Source organism: Numenius arquata, chromosome 26 (assembly GCF_964106895.1).
Source record: "Numenius arquata chromosome 26, bNumArq3.hap1.1, whole genome shotgun sequence".
NCBI classification, from domain to species: Eukaryota; Metazoa; Chordata; class Aves; order Charadriiformes; family Scolopacidae; genus Numenius; species Numenius arquata.
The window spans coordinates 5,995,149-6,015,344 of NC_133601.1; the positions used below are offsets into that span (position 1 = coordinate 5,995,149).

At 59.4% G+C, this 20,196-nt stretch overlaps 1 protein-coding gene across 4 annotated transcripts; it reads right to left on the reverse strand.

Annotated features, from left to right (window-relative positions):
- Positions 1-2,930: 2,930 nt before the first annotated feature.
- Positions 2,931-20,196, reverse strand: TCF7L1 (transcription factor 7 like 1). Of its 4 annotated transcripts, none has more exons than XM_074164294.1 (12): positions 19,938-20,196; positions 19,798-19,858; positions 18,662-18,792; positions 6,618-6,701; positions 6,332-6,464; positions 5,658-5,760; positions 5,302-5,385; positions 4,712-4,855; positions 4,465-4,624; positions 4,064-4,171; positions 3,673-3,733; positions 2,931-3,596 (listed from the first exon to the last, which is right to left on the reverse strand). In XM_074164294.1, exons 1-12 carry the CDS (start codon positions 20,133-20,135, stop codon positions 3,136-3,138), a joined length of 1,728 nt encoding a protein of 575 aa, XP_074020395.1. In that variant the 5' UTR covers positions 20,136-20,196; the 3' UTR covers positions 2,931-3,135. The 4 variants fall into 4 exon arrangements, with proteins under 4 accessions (XP_074020395.1, XP_074020393.1, XP_074020394.1 ...); XM_074164292.1 differs by having other exon boundaries at positions 2,937-3,577; positions 3,636-3,733; positions 4,712-4,843; positions 19,938-20,135; XM_074164293.1 differs by having other exon boundaries at positions 2,937-3,577; positions 3,669-3,733; positions 19,938-20,135.

The following is a 20,196-nucleotide window of genomic DNA, read 5'->3' on the forward strand; positions in this document are numbered from 1 at the left end:
AGACCGACCCCCCCCTGGCTACACCCTCCTTTCAGGGAGTTGGAGAGAGCGAGAAGGTCTCCCCTCAGCCTCCTTTTCTCCAGGCTGAACACCCTCAGCTCCCTCAGCCGCTCCTCACAAGACTTGTGCTTCAGACCCCTCACCAGCTCCGGTGCCCTTCTCTGGACCTGCAGTAAATACCATGATCAGCCTGGTTCAACTGAGAGAGCTTCAGTGCGGTCGATTGAGACTGGAGCAACACATAACGGGTCTTGCCCTCTTCTCTAGGAGGAGCTAAAGCCATGAGGGCTTTGGTGGCCAGTTGCTTCTCTTCTAGCAGGGGATAATCCAAACCTGTCTCACTTTAGGAGCACTGTGAAAGCATCGGAACATCGGAACAGATGTTCCTTTTCTGTATGGGAAAATGCCGAGTAAAACAAAGAAATATTCTCCTGCTGAAGTCCAACATCTGTTTGAAGCTGTCTGGCTTGGGTTCAGACTTTAATTCTTGTGACAGGTCTCTTCATGCCTTTAATTTCCCATGAAATCTAATTCAAGAAGTTGTTTGTCTGCAGCCTGCTCCTGGTGTTGGGGAGAGCGAGGCTGCATGCGATCCAAACGTTCCTTGCAAAAAACCGGTTTCTTGGAACGGCCTTTCTAAAAAAAGCTGCATTTTGCCTCTTTTCAAATAACGGCCATGCACGTTTTCGGTGACACTCTAATCCTCTCAGTCCTGGATCTCGCACAACCGCGTGACACGCTCTCAGGATGCCATTAATTAAAGCATCGTGGCTGGTCGTCTTGGGTGCTGTTGTGGAGGAATCATCCCCTATCCCAGCATTTACAAATTTGTTCTTTGAAAGCAAGAACTTTAAACAATTTGGTGTGTGGAACAGAAATGCCTACCCAGTTCAGGGCTGTCTTGGGTGTGACAGTGAATAAAGATGCTCCAGGCAATTTCTCATGCTCGGAGTCTTTGGTGGTGGCCACCAAGAAGCTGGTTTGCAGGAGCTGGGTCTGCTGCAGGCTCCTCATGCTGCTCAAGGCTCTTAACTAGCTGGGACCCCTTAGAGCAATGAATTTGGGAGCTACCACCCAGCTGGGATGCTCTGAGCTGTGAATTTAAGCTGTCACTGCCAGTCCAAAAGATGATCGTCAGATGGATGGGAGAAGCTGTGCTCCTGCTGGAGGTACTGTCACTATTTGCAGAAGTCATTTGGAACTTTCACAGGGCTACGGGAACCAGTGTTTGCCCCGAAGGTGTCCCTGGTGCTCACGCAAGGGCTGGAGGCTGTGCGCTTGTCTGCACCCGCAGCTGGGGGAATCACTCGGCTGTACTTTTTGGTGGTTCTGCCCAGCTGCAATACGGAAATAGAAATCCTCGAATCCAGGTGTCATCTGCTGGGATTTACGGATGCCGGTGTCATCCCGTGGCACACACTGGGCTCACTCACCATCTGCTAAACGCAGACACTGTCTTCCTTAAGGACAAGATGGTCCCTTTTCCCCTCTACCTGCAGATGGACATCTGCAGCTGCTCCAGCTTGACAAAAATGCATCCTCAGTGGGTTTTCACCCCAGCTCGGCACTGGAAAGGAAAAGAGAAATGTCATGACAGCAGGCAAAGGTGTCATTTATGCCACAAAGTGAGCAAAAGCTCCCACCAAACTGAGAGCCGAGGGCCAGCAGCTGCGGGAAGGGCTCAGACCACCACTGATAGCGATGGTTTGGACATTGCCCACTGCCACGGGCAATGGGGGCCTGAGGACACCGTAGTCTCCACAACGGAGCGCTGGTGCGGGCAGAGAGGAGCCAGACTGGGTCCTGGGAAATGGAAATTGGCCAAGAAATTCAGAAAGGGGAATGAAACAGGACTATAAACACCATGAAGCACCTTCGGGCAGGCGCAGTTCGGAATTAAATCTGCAACAGAAAACAAAATTATGACTTTCACTAGGAAAACTTTGAGATGGGGTTTTGTTTTGTTTAAAAACATAGTGAGATGAAAGAGTCTTGATTAGCTCAAGTGTTGAACTGATTGAGAATTTAACATCAGTTGAAAATCCACTGGATCACCTTGGGTTGCTTTTGTGCAGGTCCTTTTTCATCCTCATCTGTCTTTTCATTCCTGGTTTGGAAGCAGGAGGCACAGGGCATCCTGCAGTTCCCGTCCGTGAGATACACACCAGTAACTCACACCCCTCGGCTTCTCAGGCAACCCCTGAACTGATTTTACCTAATCCCCCGCATCCTCCTGCCCGCCCCTTGCCAGCAAACCGTATGCTGCCTGCTTGCTCACAGGTTTGTGACGGACACCCCAAGATCACCCTGTGCCCACTGATGGAGGCTTCTGGGCAATGCTCTCAGGCTGGGTCCATGCCTGGCCCCGTGCCCCGCTCTGGGGCTGGACCGGAGCCCCATCCCGAGAGGCTTCCCGGGGCTGGAGCCCTGGTGGAGACAAGGTGGCGATGGGCAGGGAGCGAGTGCTTCCCTCACTGACCACGCTCACGCAGCAAGTTGCAGCTGTAGTTTTATTTCCTTTTGTGAAAAATAACAGGGATTCAAGGGGAAAAAAAAAAACCCACCCAGGGCTCAGCCCCGGATCCTGCCCACCCCAGCACGACCGCGGGAAGGAGCAGGGCCGACGGCGCAGCATCCTCAGGGCAGGATCCGGCTCCTTGCTGGGACAGAGCAAGGATGATCACCGTGGCAAGGAGCAGAGCCGCAGGACGGGAGGACTTGGGATCATCCAGAGGCACCGGGTCGGCAGCCGGCATTTCTGCTCTTGCCTCCGGGCTGGAGCACCGGCCCCAGCTCCACTCCTGCTGCGTTCGGTGCCGGCGTGCCCGTGCACGGCAGCACTGGCCATGTGTGGCTCGTGGGAGATTTCCATTGTTGGCAGCTTGTGGAGGGTTTCTTTTTTTTTTTTTCCTTTTTTTTTCCTTTTTTTTAATAAAAATGGTCTTTAGGTCGACTGCTGGCGCAGCTCTGAGCAGAAAGCCCCCTCCTCCAGAGTCTGCTTACAAAACAGTTCAGAAAGGGTCAAATATTGACCAATAATGGTTTTGGCTGCATTTGAATCTTGATTGTGGCTTCTGCAATGTACAGCAGGGAGGGCATGGATGGGACGGGGCGAGGGGAGACGAGTTTTTTCCCTTAGTCAGCAGGTTTGGTGACCAGGGAAAGGGGCTGCGTCTGCAGCACGGCCAGGGCAGCCTGCGGGGACGGGATGGTGGCTGCGAAGGACGGAGGCGAGGACAGGAGAGCCGTGGAGGGCACCGAGGTGAAGGGGATAGGTCTGGAGAGGAGCGAGGGCGGGCTGCCGATGCTCGAGGAGGAGGAAGACGAAGAGGAAGAGGAAGAAGAGGCGGCTTTGCCTGAGAGGAAGGCGGACGAGTGGACGGTGAGCTGAGCCCTGGCCTCCGGCTTGGTGGTGAGCGAGAGGGGCTGAGCCTGTTCCGAGTGGGTGGCAGCTGGTGCGGCCGGGGAGGCCAGGGCGGCCGACGGCGTGGCGGGCGAATCCAGCATGCTGCCGTGGGAGGAGGCAGGGCTGTCACAGGGCTTCTCGGCCGGCAGGTACTGCACGCACGGCTTCTTGCTCTTGGACGCCAAGGAACCTGCGCAGGACAGAGGAGGATGGCATGAGCAACCAAAGCCCGGAGCAGGGAGGAGGCTGGCAGGGGAGATACTCACTCTCCGTGTCGTGGCTTTGCTGCTGGGCCAGCTTCTCTCGCTTTCTCTTCTTTTTCTTGCCCTGGAAAATATTACAAAATCATTCTGTGGCTTTCTGCCACTGGAGAGCCCTTGGGAGCTGCTCGACAGAAGAGAAATGGGGCTGACGGTGCCCAGAGCAGCTCGCGGGGATGCAGAAGCCACCGACAGCAGCAGAGCATCCCTGGGGACTCAGCGCCACTGCCCACCACCCCCTGTAACCCTAACACCGACCTCCCTGAGCTCGGTGAGCAGCCTCCCACCAGCCAAACCCCTGGAGAGGAGCCACCTGGGAACCCGGCGGGGGGACAGAAGGGGCCACCCCCTCTCAGCTGGTCCCCATGGCCATGGGGCTTAGGGGAGACACACGTACGTAGTTGTCCCGCGCCGACCACGTCGGGTAGAGCTGGGAGTGCAGCTGCCGCTCCTTCCGCGCCAGCTCGTAGTACTTGGCCTGCTCCTCCCGCGACAGCGAGTGCCACTGCAGGGGGAGAAGAGACCACACTGCAACCCCCCCGAAACCACACTGCAAACCCCAAGCCCTGCTGATGGCCCCAAGGATGTGCTGCCATGGGGCTGCAGGGATCCCAGCCTGCCCCATCCCATTGCCACCCAGGTCCCCACCAGCTCCCTGGGACCTCCTGGGCTGGCAATGCCCCAGGACAAAAGACCTAGCCATGGGAGAGGTCGAGCAAAGGGGGCTGAAAGCCATTTTAAAGTCACAAATGGGGCAGTGTGTGGGCACGAAGCCGGTGCTGAGGGAGATGCCCATACCCGTCTGCCCAGGATCTGGTTGATGGCTGCGCTCTCCTTCAGCGTGCACTCCGCCACCACCTTGGCCCTCATCTCCTTCATGTACAACATGAAGGCGTTGAGCGGCTTCTTGATGTGAGGTTTCTTCTCCTCCTCCTTCTTCACAGTGACGGGAGATTTTCTGCAATGAGCAGGATGGCGGGTCAGGACCCGCTCTGCCCCAAGGGGATGAGTTCCCATCCCCGGGGCTGTTCCATCCCCCACTCACGAGTTGCCTCCAGGGCTGACGCTGGGCTGGGTGGGTTCCTGCTTCACGACGGGTGAGACGATGGTCGGGTGTGGGATGCCCGAGGGGTGCAGCCCATGGGTGGGCGGTGGGACCATGTGTGGGGAGAAACGGCTGGACATCAAACTGCAGCAGAGGGAGTAGGAGGGGAGGGCTCATCAGCTCCCCATGGGCACCAACAGCCCCCCATTTCCACCCCAAACCCTCCTGAGAACCTCCTGGGTTAAGAGACCACCAGCCCCAACCCAGTTGGGGTCTGGTTTTACACTGGAACTTGCCCCACCTTGCAGGTGGGTAACATGGACCCAACTTAAGTGATGCCCTGAGCCCATGGGACGTCACTTTTTCCCCATAGCATCACCAGTGGGGACCACCTGGTATTTTCAGCTCAAGAGGCCACCAGAACCTTCTGAGGCTGGTCTGTGCCCATGCAAGTGGGGTGTCCCCAGTAGCACCCGCTGCCAACGGTACTACGGGGCCATGTCCCACATCATCCTCATAGAAGATGCCAAAAACCCACTGCCAGCTCTGGGGACACCTGAGGAGGGTCCCTTGTCCCTGCTGAGACCCACCTGGACATGGAGGCGTTCATAGCGAGGGCGGGGTAGGGGTGCCGAAAGCCACCGGGAGGGATGGAGTACACAGGCTGTCCTTGCCTGCAATGCACAAGCTTTAGTGGAAAAAACATCCCTCCTCAATTCCCGGGAACCCTCAAACCGCTCCCTGGCTGATCTCCATCCTGACGATTCCCAAAATGTCCAGCAGTGGGGAGTCCCTCCCTTCCCATCCTCTATGCGAGCCCTCAGCATCCCACCGAGCCCGCAAGGGAAGAAGCAGACAAAGTAGGAAGAGGAGGAGGGTCTTGGGGACACAGGGCTCACAGGGACAGGGACACAGAGGGGACAGCGAGCCCCCAACCCATCCTTACTGTGGCACGAGCCAGCCCAGTGGGTGCGGGATCTGCCCCACGGCTCCTGGCGACAGCGGGTAGTAGGGGGGCAGCTCCGACGGGTGCGGCGGCCGTGGGATCCCTGCGGAGGGAGAGGGGGACAGAGGGGAAACGGTGTGAAAACACAGGCATGGCAGCCTCCGAGCACCCTGCCTTTGAGCACCCAGTCTCCCTTTGAGCATCCCACCTCCCTCTGAGCATCCTGTCTCCCTCCCAGCACCCTGTCTCCTTCCCAGCACCTCCTCTCCCTCTCAGCACCCCATGTCTCTCAGAGCATCCTGTCTGCTGCCAAGCATCCCATCTCTCTCCAAGCACCCATTTCCCATCTTCCTCCAAGCACCCCATCTTCCTCTGAGCGCCCCGTCTCTTCCCCAGCACCCGTCTGGAGTAGGGAGAGGATGCTGAGACAACCGTAACAGAGACCTGGAGGGATCCCCACGCACCCCAACCAAACCCGTGACCAGGTGAGGACCCATCCCCGGCCACTGTCCCTGTCCCCTTCCCACCACCCACGGACCAGGCTGTGACAACCACCCAGGAAGCAGAGGAACCATCCATTGGAGAGCATCCCACTCCCAGAAGGGCACCGATACCATCACGGTCCCTTTGCTCCCCAGAATGTGCCTGACGCCATGTCCCCTCCCCGTGCTCACCCGTCTTTGGGTCGATCTCTGGTGAGAGGTGGCCAGGCGGTGAGCCCGGCGAGAAGTGGTCATTGCTGTAGGTGATGAGCGGGGTCAGCGGGTGCATGTGATGGGCGTGCTGCACCACTGGGACCTTGTTTGACTGCAGGGCAGCGAGGGAGAGCACGTGGGAGGGCGAAACAACTGCCACCCCCCCAAATCCCCTGCCATGGGCATTGTATCGGCATCACAGGGGGCTGGAGCGGGGTTTTCCCCCCGGAAACCCATCACCCCCGTGGGATTTGGCTGCTCTTACCAAGTGTGCGGGCGAGGGCGAGCGGCTGTCCTTCAGCGTGGCGCCGGTGGGCACGTCCAGCAGCGGCCACTTCATCTGCAGGTACTGCAGGAGAGCCAGGCTGATGCCCTCCGCCAGCCCCGAAACACCCCCCGGGCCCAAAACACCCCCATGCCCTGCTGGGGACACCCTGACCCATGGATGACACTGTGGGCTGGTGGCAAAGGGGTTTTGGGGCACAGGGGGCTGTGTATAGCCCCATACGCCCCTACAGACCTCGTAAATGGTGCGAAGCCCCAAATGATGCAAACCCCCAAATCCCAATCCCCAGATCTTCACTCCAAATAGTGCAAAGCTCCAAATCTTAAATCCCTGCCCCAAACGGTGCAAACCCCCAAATCCCTGCTTGGCACTGTCTCGCTGGGAAGCCATGAGCCCCCACCTCCCCTCCATTTCCCCCCTGCCTGCACCGGTGCTGCCTTTCCCTACCCCAAAACCAGACTTTTTGGGACACAGCGATGCCCAGGGCAGCACAAGCCACGATCGCCTGTGGGGCTCAGCCCCGGGTGGTCCCCGTGCTGGGGGGTTCCCTCCCTGTCCCTGGGGCACCAACCCCGAATTGCCGGAGCGCAAGAAACCAACCCCGTATTGCAAGGAGAGGTGGGGGGCGGCGAATATGGGGCTTTTTGAGGGGCTTTTCCCCCTCCCTGGGTTAAACCTCGCTGCGACACACGGGTTTGTCTCCCTGGCACTGGACATGAGCAGCCCCGAAAGAAAGGTGCTTTGTGTGATGATTTCGGCGGAGGGGGCCGGCGGCATTTCCCGGCAGACGGCGGGAGGGAGGCGCGTCCCGCGAGATGCCGGGGCTGGGGAATGTGGCCTGGACGGGCCGCAGCTGCGCGCAGGAATTTTCCCCCAGTACAAACCTTCCTGATCCGAAGCAGCTGGAAGGAAAACCCTGAGAGGAGCTGCGGGAGCGTTAACTCTTCCATGGCTGGACAGACACATCCCCAGTGCCTCCTGAAGCCCCCCAAAGTGCCCTCTGTCCCCCCCAGCATCGCCTCCTGCTTGTCTCCGGTCTTTGGCATCCCCCTCTGCATCTCCAGCATCCCCTCCTGTACCTCCAGCATCCCCCACTCCATCTCCAGTGTCCCCCCTCTATCTCCAGTATCCCCCCCATCTCCAGCATCTCCTTCTAGCATCTCCAGTATCCCATCTCCAATATCCCCCTCCTGCTCCAGTATCCCCTTCCTGCATCTCCAGTATCCCCTCCATCTCCAGTATCCCACTCCTGCATCCCCACTATCCCCCCACCATCACCAGTAACCCCTCCTATATCCCCAGTATCCCCTCCCTGCATTTCCAGTACTCCCCCCTTGGTCTCCACTATCCCCCCCACTCCATCTCCAGCACCCCCAGCACCCCTCTCCTGCTGGCACCCGGCACCTCTGTGCAAGCTCCAACCCCACCACCGTGTCCCAGCAAAGCCTGGCGAGGACGCAGCACTGCTCATGGGGACGATCCTGCTGCCACACCGGCCCCCCCCCCCCCCGTGCCGATGGCACTGCCGCCGAGGCACCGCCGGAAGCCCCACCAGCCACAGCACAGCCCTGATGAAGCCTGAGACGAGGATTTCCCATCACCCAACCGTTCCCACCGCCACCAGCACTGGGATCCCCCCAAATCCTGCTTCACCCCCTAAACCAGGCACCCTCTGTCCCATCCCCATCCTACTCATCCTGGCCCCGATGCCTCCGTGCGGGGAGAACTTTGGCACTGCCAGGATAATACGGACAAGATGGACCTGTCGGTGCTGGGGAGCTGCAACGGGACCCGGCCCTTGGCCGTTCCTCCGGAGGCCGGCTGCAGAGGAGGCAGGAGCCAGGGTGCTCTGCGCGCTCGGGGCACGCTTGGTATGCAAGCGGCCCCGTGACCCGCAGGCTCGCGCCGCGACCTGCCGTACGCCCTGCGCTCCCCAGTGTGGCAGGAGCCGTCTCCTGACGCACCAGCTTTGATGCGTCCTCCAAACCGGGGAGATCAAAGCCGCCGGGCTGCGGCGGGGAAGCCCCGGGGTCTGGCTGGCTGCCGTACAACTCCGGGCTGGCTCCAAGGAGCCGAGCGCCGCCGGCACCACCACCAAAGCTGCGGTGACACATGGGGTTTGGCCAGAGATGCTCCCGGGCCGGCTGCGGTGGCTGGGGCCACGCAGGAGGTCCCCGAGCATCTTCACAGCCGTGCCAGGATGACGTATGAGGTGCCCCAACATCCCCGGGGCTGTGCCAGGGCCACGCAGGGGATGCCCCGACATCCCCACAGCTGCAGTGGGGCAACGCACCGGATATCCCGACATCCCCGCAACGGCAGACAAGGCAACGCATGAGGTGCCCTGGGCATCCCCATGGCTGTGCGTGGGTGACACGCCAACTGTCCCCACACCCCCATGACATGGGATGCCTCGAGCATCCCGGTCACCCTGCTCGGAGGGTGCCCCCCATCCCCAGCACCGCGCCGCTGCCCGAGGTCCCCCGCTGTCCCCGGAGTTGCGGGGGGGACAGGGGGGCGCTGGGCAGGAGGTGCCCCCGCATCCCCGACGGGCGCCTCGGGCTCCGCCTCGCCGTCCCCTGCCCACTGCCCCCTCACAAAGGGGGCTTTCTGGGCTATTCTGTAAGCGGAGAAGCCGCTGGGGGACGGCGGCTGGGGAAGGGCCGGGTGTATAAAAGGCTGCTTCTCATTTTGAAGCCGTTTCAGGAGGCCGGGGAGGGGAGAGGAAGGGGGGGACCCTTTCAAAATATACAAAGAGGGGGGGGGAGCTGGCAAACGGTTCAGTGGTAATGTGGAAAAATGAAGCCCCCCCCCGCCTCCCCTCCTCTTCCCTCCCCTTCCCCTCGGCCCCAGTCTGGACACAGCTCCCACTGTACCACCACGTGCGGGAACTGGGCGCGAGCGGCAGATTGGAGCTATTAAAAAAGAAAGGGGAAAAAAAAAAAAAAAAAGAAGAAAATAGTTGAAAATCGGTCACATTCCAGAGAGATTAGAGCAAGTTCTGGTTCCTCGTTACCAGCCACCCCGCAATTAAAAGCAGGGGGTTAACCCCTTCCCTGCCGGAGCAGCAGGACCACAATGGAGTCTCCTGTCTGTCCATCCGTCTGTCCATCTGTCCCCTCCCTGGGGTGGGGGGAGCCCCCGTGGCCCCCACAGCCGGAGGGAGGGTCACTGGAGGCAGCTGGGGGGGTTATGCCAGTGGTGGTGTTTCGCCTCTGCACTCGGGGAGGAGGCGCAGACACCGTGGGATCCCCTAATGCCCAATTAGGGGCTTTAATGAGCGGATTTCCTCTCCTCTTCTGTGCACGAGGCTCCATCCCGGCTGAGGCGTTTTCCCTGGGAAGGGGGGAAAGTCCCAGCTGGCGGCAGAGCTGGCACCACGTGTCCCAACACCGCGTGTCCTGGCTTGACATGTCCCACTATGGCATCTCCTGGTGTGACATGTCCCAGTATCACGTGTCCCTGCATCGCACGTCCTGGCATTGCGTGTCCCGGCATCGCGTGTTCCAGTGTTCTGTGTCCCGGCATTGTGTGTTCTGCTGCTGTATGTCCCGGCATCATGTGTCCGGGCATCGTGTGTCCTGGAGTTGGATGTCCCAGCATCGTGTGTCCTGCCATTGTATGTCCCACTGTCACGCATCCGAGCATTGTGTGTGTCCTGGTGTCACATATCCCAGTGCTGTGTGTCCCAGTGTTGTGTGTCCCGGTGTTGTGTGTCCCGGTGTTGTGTGTCCCAGCATCACATGTCCTGGTGTCGCATGTACCAGGAGTGCACATCCCGGTGTTGCATATCCCAGTGTTGCGTTTCCTGGCATCGCGTGTCCCAGGATTCATATCCCAGCCTTGTGTGTCCCAGCGCTGTTTGTCATGGTGGCGTGCATCCCAGGATCGCGTGTCCCAGTGTTGCGTGTCCCAGTGTTGCGCATCCCAGCCTTATGTATCTTGGTGTTGCGTGTCCCAGCATCTCAAGTCCTACTGTTCCATGCCCTGGCGTCCTGTGTCCCAAGACTGCATATCCTGCCGTTCCCTGTCCTGCCGTTACACCTCCAGGCGCTGCCGATCCTCCTGACGTTGCACATCCCAACGTTGCATGTCCCAACATCCCTTGTCCCCATGTCACATGTCCCAGTGAGACAAGGGGTCGCAGCAGGCTCCTCTCTGTGGGGCTCAGAGGCCACTGGCCTCTCATTTTGGGAAAAAAAAAAGGTCCTTTTGGGACCTGAACTGACGTTTTTCCAGGTAAAACACGACCTGCAAGTGCTGGGGACGGAAAGCCTCCGTGCTGGCTTTTCCCTCTGCCTGCGCGTGGCTCCAGCCCTGGTCATCCAGAGATGACCCTGGAGAAGATCCAGGCGATCCTGCTACCCGGTCACTTCATCCCCATCCCAAAACCCCACGGATGACCCGGGAAGCGTCCAGGGCAGCACCCACTGGCATGTCCCTGACATCCAACCCGTGACCCCAAACTGCCCATCCCTGTACTGTCCCCTTTTCCAGCCCCAATTCCTGGGCTTTCGCAAAGCCTCCAGGCTCGGCAAGCCCAAACGCGGCCCCGCTGTAGCCCCCGCCGAGCCCCCCCAGCCCCCCTCGCTCCCAGCCTGTTTACACAGCTGCGGGATAACTGACAGATCGCCCTTCCCCCTCCCGCCTCCACTCCAGCCTTTTTTCCCCCAAATCCATCCCAAAAGTGTGCTGGGGAAGAAGGGAAAGGCCAAGCATTGGGGCAGCAAATGAGGCTTTGTGGGATGTTTAATGGAGCTCCCGAAAATCTTCATCTGGGTGTTGGATGCTCCAGTCCTGTGGCATCCCGAGATCCTGGTGCCAAGCAGCATCACTGACTCACTTGGGATAAAATCAGCCAAATTTGGCTCCTAACAGCTCAGGGGGTCAAAGAGAGATGTGATTTTTGAGAGAAACGGGTCTTCTACACTGTCTGATTTGATAAAACTCTGTGCCTGGGAGCAAAAAGCTGGAAAAGTCCCAAATCTTCCCTGGCAGGAGGTCCTGGGGATGCTGAGAAAGGGAGTTTGGTGCAAAGCAAGATGTGGGAAGAGGGTTTTGAGGTGCTGAGCCCCGAAAAGGTGCGGAAAAATAGGGGAGGGGGAAGGGGAGGAAAAAAGAGGCAGGGGGGAGAGAGGAGGAAGGGGTGAAAGACGGGGAAGGGAAAAAAGGGTGGAAAAAGGAGGAAAAATGGGAGAAAAATGGGGGAGAAGAAAGGGGGAGAAAAAAAAGGGGAAGGGGAAAGGTGCAGGGAAGGGGAAAAGTGGGAGGAAAGGAGGGCAAAGACGGGGTGGAAAAGGGGGAGAAATAAGGGGGAAGGCGGGGGGAAAGAGGGAAAAAAGACGGGAAGGAAAGAGGGGGGAAAAGGGAGGAAGAGGAGGAAAAAGAGGGGGGAGAGATGTAAAAGAAACAAAGGGGAAGAAAGAGGAGAAAAAAGGGAGGGAAAGGGAGGGAAAACTCCTTCCTGAAGGCAATCACAGGAGAGAGACAGCGAGGAAAAAGGCAAGCTCAGGGAAAGGGCAAGCGGCCAGGCCAGGACCAGCCACGGGGGTTTGGTCCCCGTGGGGCTGGAAATGGCCAGGAAGGGGCCAGAGAGGAATGGAAAGAGGGGACCCAGTTTCTTGCCATCCTGCACCGGGTATCGGGTGTCCCTCGAGCTCAAATAAATCACCGTAATGCCCAAGAAAAGGGGAGAAACCCCAAAAGCATCCCATCCCATCCCCGCCCAGCCCATCGCCTATCCCGCATCCCCAGGCGGGAGCCGCCGCGTTCCGCTTCCCCACGGATAATTAGGGAGGGAGAAATCCCAATTACAGCCGGGATTTACAGCCCAAGAAACAAGCCGTAAATCCTCACCCCCCCTTCTCTCCCTGCCTCGCTCCCCTCCGAGCCACTTCCCAGCCAAATAATCTCCTCCAGATGTTGGCTGCCAATGCCGGGACAGCGGTTTCCAGCAGGGATGAGACCTTTTGAGGGGTCTCCCGCGACCCCACACCCCGCTGAGGCGAACCCCCAAAATACCCAGTGGGGCTATTTCTTTTCCAACTGGGGCTTGGGGTTTTTTAAAGGCTGCAAAGGGGATACACAGGGGTGCGATGCTGCATCTTGGACACGGCTCGCATTGTCCTCTCCTGGGATTTCTAGGGTGACACAGGCCAGGCAAAGGCCATCCCAGGTGGAGAAACTGATTTGGGGGGGGGACAGATGCAATGCTGGGAGTCTGCAACCCCCTCGATAAAGGATGCTTGACCATTCCCACGATGCAGCCCCAAACCCATCAGCCAGCGGCATGTGGGCACCGGCACAGTCCGGGTGGGAAATGCCAATGGCACCGGGATGAGAAAACAGAAAAAAAAAGGCTGGGAGCTGAAAAATAAGCCCCCAAAAATAAGCCCCATTTGGAATGAACTTGGAGAGGTGGTGCTTGAAGCCGACCTTCTCCGAAGCCACAGACCCCTGTGTCACCGCACCAGGGATACCGGGTGGCATCTGCAGACCAGCTCGGCCCCGGCTGTGGCTCCAGGGAGGAAGGCGGGATGGGAGGGATAGGAGGGAGCAGGATGAGGCTCACAGGGGCTGGAGCGTCACCGGGACGCGAGCCAAGCCGGGTCCTGGACAGCCCGTGGGACACAGCCTTCTTCCACAGCAACCTCAGCACAGGGATGCCCCAAGCATCTCTCACCTGTGGGTGCCCTGAGAATCCTCGTGTGGACACCCTGAGCATCCCTCACCCATGGGTGTCCCAAGCATCCTCCACATGTGGACACCCTGAGCATCCCTTGCCCTTGGGTGCCCTGAGCAGCCTCGTGTGGATGCCCCAAGCATCCCTCGCCCGTGGGTGCTCCGAGCATCGCCCCCTGCGTGCACCCAGCCACCAAAAAAGCAATGAGCGGCACAAGCCAGGACCCCCACCCGCCAGCAGCTCCCTTCCCGCTCCCCAAACCTGGCGGCAACAAGTTTTCCCCACTGCCCCGAGGCTTTTGTCTGCAGCTTTCAGCTCCCGTCCATCACGCTGAATGGCTCCATTCATCCCGCGCTCAGGCGGTGGCTGCAACCGCGCCAGGGGGATCCCAGCGGGTGCAAAGGGCTCATCCCCGCCCTGGCAAAAAGAATCCCACCAGCTCTGAAGGCCCCCCGAGAGCATCCCTGTTTTCAGGGGGACGTGAGATACAATGGCTGGCTGGGGAAGGTGTTTTAACTGGGCTCTGAGCTCACGGGTGGACTTTTGCACATGTGAAATGTTTAAGATCCCATCCAAGGAATGGGGATGATGGAAAAAGCTGCTGGAAGCCACACTGCCATGGAACTTCAGGGTGAGGAGGGTCCCACCACCACAAACTCCCTGATTTGGGGGGCTGACACGTGCAGGGATGCATCTCTGCATCCTGCCAGGCAATGCTGCGCCCAACTCGGGGGAGCACCAAGGGGGTCTGGTACCCCGGGAGCATCCATGGGACACCGGGGGGTCCTGAACCCCCCAGCAGCATCCACGGGACCCTGTGGGCTCCTGTACCACCCCCCCCCCAGCAGCACCCACGGGACACCAGCTCACCCAGTGTCACAGCCTGCCCGGCTCCCCTGCCCTCTGCCGTGGCTCCAGGCAGGATTCCCAGGGCTCAGGGATCCCCAGGGCACACGCACAGGGTGACATCGCTGCCAAAAAACACCCCCAGAAAGAAGCACGCTGTGAAATCACACGTCACCATCGCCCCTTCCTCCTCCTTCTCCCCCCAAAACACCCTCAAGCCCCGACACAAGGCCAGAGAAACGGGTCAGGGTGTGCGCCCGCCCTCCCCCTGCCCTCAGCCCTCCTCTTCCTCTGGCCGGGATGCGCCAGGCGCTTCTCTCCGGGTTCCTCTTCCCTTGCTCCCGCCAGCGACTTCAAGGAAGAAAAACTAATGAAAAGCAGCTGCTCAGAATACCAGAAAGATGATGAATGCGCGTTAAGTCCCCTTAACAAAACCAGGTCTTATGAGAGTCGCCCGGAGCACTTACTTCATTGCTTTAATTTGGGAATCATGTTGGAAAAGGGAGGGAGGAGGGAGAAGTTGGGGGGAGTTTAGTGGAAACCTCCTGTAGGTCTCATTTAGCCCAAAAAAAGAAAAAAAAAAAAAAAAACCAACCCAGGGTAATTAGCCGAATAGCATAATTAAGGAGGAGACATAAAGAGGCCATTGTGTGTGAAGCCTCAACAGGCAGGAGCACCTCAGAGAGGGGAAACTGAGGCACAGGGAGGGATTGCTGCTGGGAAGGATGCGACTGACCCAGCAGCTGCACGGGGTGAGACCAAGAAACCAAAAAGTGCAAAAAATCCTTTTTTTCCCCCGCTTAATATTTTACGGGTGGGGAAGGCAGCATTGCTAGGGCAGGGGGAAATCCCAAATAAAGCAGCAAATGCCACGGAGATTGACCGGCGAAAGATGAACTGCCGTGGCCGAAGGATGCCAAGCACCAAGCAAACCCCCGCAGCTGAAAACCTCTTCCCCCCCCTCCATCCCAACACCTCCATCCCGCATCCCGATGAGCACACGCCAAAACCCTCCCCGCTCAGCCGGAGCCGCCGGCAAGACTCGCCCAGTTTTTGGAGCAACCCTTTTTCTTGCCAAAAATCTGTATTTTAATCATTTTTCTTGGCAGCTGCCTGGTTAAGAGGATATATTTTCTTTTGCAGACAGATCTGCCTCTGTATTGCAGCCCGCGTGGGGATCGCGAGCTCATCTCAGGAACAGGGGGAAAAAAAGCCGAAACAAGCCCAGGTTATGTTTTTTTTTCTCATTTATTTTGGGACCGCAGCCTGCTGATATGCACTAATTACACCGGTGTGCATTAATTACACCGGCGTGGCATCATTGCAGGGAGCTCGTTGGGCGTCTCGGCTGAATTTCCACAGCTGAGGAAGGTTGGGGTTTATTTAAATATTCGCCTCTGGATTCTAATTCCTGGGGTTAAACTAATTTTCTGGGGGGGAGAAATAATGACAACCCTGTGAAAGGGTTTTTTTTTAATCCACCAACGCACGGTCTCGCCTTCGCCTCCCAGGCAATGCTGTGCCCGGCTTGGGGATGCCGAGTGGCTGGATCCCGAGCCAGGGAGCGGAGGAGGATCCCGGGGATCAGAGAAGGATCCTGGGATCTGCCTTGTTCTGGACTTGGGATAAAAGACGCCGGCTCCAAATGACTCCGATGGGACGGATCCAGCACAGGGGTTCGCATCCATCCAGCTCGCGGTACCGGTGCTTGCCCAGAGCTTTTTCTTCCCACCCCACCTTGGGTACCCCCGTGGTTTTGAGCTCTTATGCTCCCAGGAATCCAAACCCAGCTTCAGGGGCCCCCAGTTCCCTATTCCCGGGGCACCTGTGGGGAAAAGCGGGCTAAAATGATGCTCCAAAGGGCGATGCCATCATTAGATCTTGCCATAAAATACCACTCTGGGCAGGAACCACCAGAAAAGCGACAGCGGGGGCGGGGGGGGCACGACCCTAAATTTCAGGGTCTCGTTCGGAAATAACACGGGTGATAACGGAGCAAAGTGAATTAATCCAGATAAACCACAGGAGCATCCCATCACTTTGGTGCCCAGCGGCGTTGCACGGGGCTGGAGGCGATTCTCCTGGCACGGGGGCGCCTGAAGGCATTGCCTTTCCAGATTCCTAAATATTTTCCAGATTTCTAAATATTTTCCAGATTTCTAAATATTCTGGAGTGGAGAAATGCAAAAGCACTGCCTAGCCTGCCCCATACCCCAAAAAACTCCTCCAGTGGTTTCACCGCTGTCAGGCTCAACACCTGCATCCGCAGACACGTCCATCCCCAGCATCCTCGGAGCATCTCCTGGACGCAGAGATTATTTGAGTTTGGGGTGGTTTTTTACCCCAAAAATCTTTCTTTTTCACACAGCAGAGTGGTGTGGTTACATCCGAAGAGCCCTGGCTGAGGGATGTCAAGGATGCCACGGCCACAGGGACGGCCGGATCCTGCGGATCCGATGGTTTCCCCCAACAGATGGGGAGAAAAAAAAGAAGGAGATGGGGGGCGGAAAGAAGGAAATGGGGAAAAAAAGCTCGCAGGGCTGCTCGGTGGCCTCCTGCCTCCTACCACCTCTGCGCTTCACGTGTCGGGTCTTGCCTCGAAGCCTCCTGGGCCGAGGCGGGCGGTGGATCTGTCGGCGCAGAGCTCAGTGCCCTTGGGCGATGCTGCCGCGCCGGGATGCTGCGCCCGACCGAGTCCGGTGCGGGACTGGGGAAAACCTCATCCGAGCCCGTGGGCATGATGATATCCAGGATCCAGAGGATCCCTGTGCCGCTGCTCCAGTGGGAGCCCGTGGAAAAGGCGGGGGTTGTTGCTGACCGGCACAGAGCTCAGACACTTTCATTGCACAAGTGGCTGCAGGATACGGCGGGGCCTCACTCTGTCCCAGCAACACAGAAAAATTCGGCTCCGAGAGCCTCCCCCAGTCACATCAATATGTGACGTGCACCCGCAAAACCCTCCCAGCGCTCCAAATTTGCACCCACCGCAATGCCCCTCGCTTGCTCAGCACCCTGGACTCAGCTCCGCATGGGAACACCCCAGTCCGGTGGGATTCGGCCCCAATTTGGGGCTTTCCCATCCCCACTCATCCCTCATCAAGGCTCAACATCAGCCTGAGTCCAAAACCAGGACACACCATCAGCTCCTCTCCCAGCCCCTTTTAATTAATCCCCCTTTCTGGGATTCATTAAATCATCGTTAGTGGCCGTTTTCTATGAATCCCAAATCCCTTTTAATTATTCCTTATTCCTCACTGGTATTTGGGATCGTGGCCAATTGTGCATCATCTCCAAACTGTAGTAAAATACGAAAAGTGACAAATTGGGAAAATAACCTTTATCCGGCACCCGGCCGCCAGCCAAACACAGCGGAATTTTTATATATATATTTATATTTCTATAATACACCGGCCGGCCGGCCCCCCCCACCCCCCGCCCTCCCCAGCCCGGGATTTACGCTCGACGGCCATTCAAACCAGTTGCTTTCAATAAAGTAAAAGCAAGAACACACCCCCGCCCCAGAAATACCGAAAACTCTCCGCGCAACGCCACTGGAGAGCAGGATCCCAGCCAGCGAGCCCCTGCTGGAGATTTTAAGCCATTTTAATTGCAACAGTTTTTTCCCATACTATATATATTCCATAGGGTAACGCAGCATCCTACAGACCCCGAGCAAATAACGTGCTTAAAACCATCAGGTGTCACCCTCGTGAGAAATCCCCCCAGAAACCCGTAGAAATCCCCCCAGAAACACAGGAGCCTGGCGCGATGCTCCAGCCCGGGATGCGGCGGGTACCACAGCCGGGCACTGCATCGCTCCCGGGGGGGGGGAAGAGAACCCCCCGGGGATGCCATCGGGGGAGTGAGGAGGGGAAACTGAGGCAGGTAAGGGCATCGGGTACGGAATAGGTTGCGTTTAAAAAAAAAAAAAAAGGATTATATTTGTAAACCAGGATATTTCTAAAATAGGTCCGTGGTTCTGGTCCAGGTTGGTGTTTGGGATGGTTTGGGTGTAGGGGGATGCTGTTGAGGGGCGGGGGGGGGGGGGACGACACGGTCAGTCCCGCTCTCCTTTGTGCCCCCCCCCCCCTCTAACGCTCGCTCAATTTGCTTAATCAGTTTTCTAAACGCCAAAGGAGGGACAGACAATGTCAGCCCATTAAGAGCTTTAAAAAGTCGAAGGGAGCCCTTTTAAATGAGAAAAGCGGCGCAGCTCAGGGTCAGGTTTCGGGGCAGGGTGCCCCCGGCCAGGCCCCCCAAACTCCCCAACCCCCCACCCCAGGGTGCACCCCCCTGGAAGCGACAAAGCCAACTGAGAAAAAAAAAAAAAAGGAATAAATTCAATTTCTTCCTTCTTTTTTATGACTTTCCTTCGGGCCGGGGCACGAGGCTCGGCGGGGTCCGCGCACCCCCATAAAGGGGACTCGGGGAGGGCCCTGGGGGGGTGTCGGGGAGGTCTCGGGGGGGTCGGGGGGGGTCTCGGGAGGGCACTTACGGTGCGGGCGCCGCCGGGGGAGAGGGCTCCGTTGGCGAGGTAGGGGCTGCCCAGCTCGGGGAGCATCAGGAAGGGGTAGCCGGGGTAGGGGGCGCCCTTAAAAAAACCCCCATCTTGCTGTCGTCTGACCACTGGGGAGAGAAGGAAGGGGGGGGGTCAGGAGGCGGCGGGGGGGGGAGGAGGCTCACACCGTGGGGGGAAGGGGGGGCAAGGATGGGAGCGTGGCGGGGGGCGATGGGTAGATCCCTCTGGGGGTGTCCACACCCCTTGAGGGGGTTCTCGGTTCTTCTGGGGGGGCTCCAACTGCGGGAGGGGGCGCGGTTCCCGCAGAAGGGGGGGATCCCCGCGCCTGTTCCTTCAGGGGGGTCCCACTTCTAGAGGCGGGGGGGGTCACGGGTCTGAGCCCTCCACTTGGGGGGCGGGTAGATCCCTCTGGGGTACCCATATCCCTTGGGGGTCCTCCGTTCTTTTAGAGGAGTCCCAGCTGCCGGGGGGGTCCCGGCTGCAGAGAGGGGGTCTGGACCGGCGGGACGGGGGGTCCCGGGCCCGATCTACCCCCGGGAGGGGCGGTTCCTCCAGGGGGGCGGGGTTGTCCCGGTGCGGGTCACTCCCGGGAAGGACCCAACTGCGTGGGGGGGGTCCCTAGCCCGGTTCCTCCGGGGGGGTGGGCACCGATCCATCCGTGGGGAAGCGCCGGGGGGGGAGGGGGTAGGATCTGGGAGGGTTGAGGGCCAGGCCGCCGCAGGGGGGGCCCCACCGAGGGGCGCGACCAGTTCCTTGCGGGGGGACGACACCGGGGGGCGGGGGGGGGACACCGGAGTGAGACAGTGAGAGGCGGGGACACGGGGGAGCAAAGACACGGGGGGGGGGGCGGGTACCACAGTGGGAGGGAGACACAGGCGAGGGGACACATAGAGGGAGGGGGGACACACAGAGGGAGGAGGGACACGGGGGGGGGGGACACACAGAGGAAGGGGAGGCATGGGGGGGTCCTGCCCGCAGCCGGGGGCGGAAACAAAGAAGTTGCGAAGTGTCGGACGGTCCCGAGGGGATGCGGCGGGGACCGGGAGCGGGGAGGGGAGCGGGGGGGGGGGACACCGGGAGACGGGGGGGGACACCGGGAGCGGGGCCGGTACCTTCTGCCAAATAGTCCCGCGGCTTCTGGAAACTTTCCCGGGGCTGCGGGGGCCGCTCCGCCTGCGGGAAGAGGGCGGTGAGCGGGGCCGGGCGGGGGTCGTCGCCCCCCCCAGCCCCTCCGCCGCCCCCCCGGGCTCACCTCGGAGTCGGAGCCGGCGCCGGTGCCGGCGCCCCGGTTCTCGGTCTCGCTGACCAGGGAGGACTTGAGCTCGTCCAGGTCCCCGTGGGCCGAGCCGCGCCCCGCGCCCTTGTCCTGCTCCTCGCCCTCGTCCTGGAAGGCGATGAGCTCGTCGGGGGCCCCCAGGTCGTCCCCCCCCGCCGGTTCCAGCTGCGGCATGGTGGGGGTCCGGCTCCGCCGCCGCCGCCGCCGCCGCCCGGGAGGGTCGGGAATGCGCGGG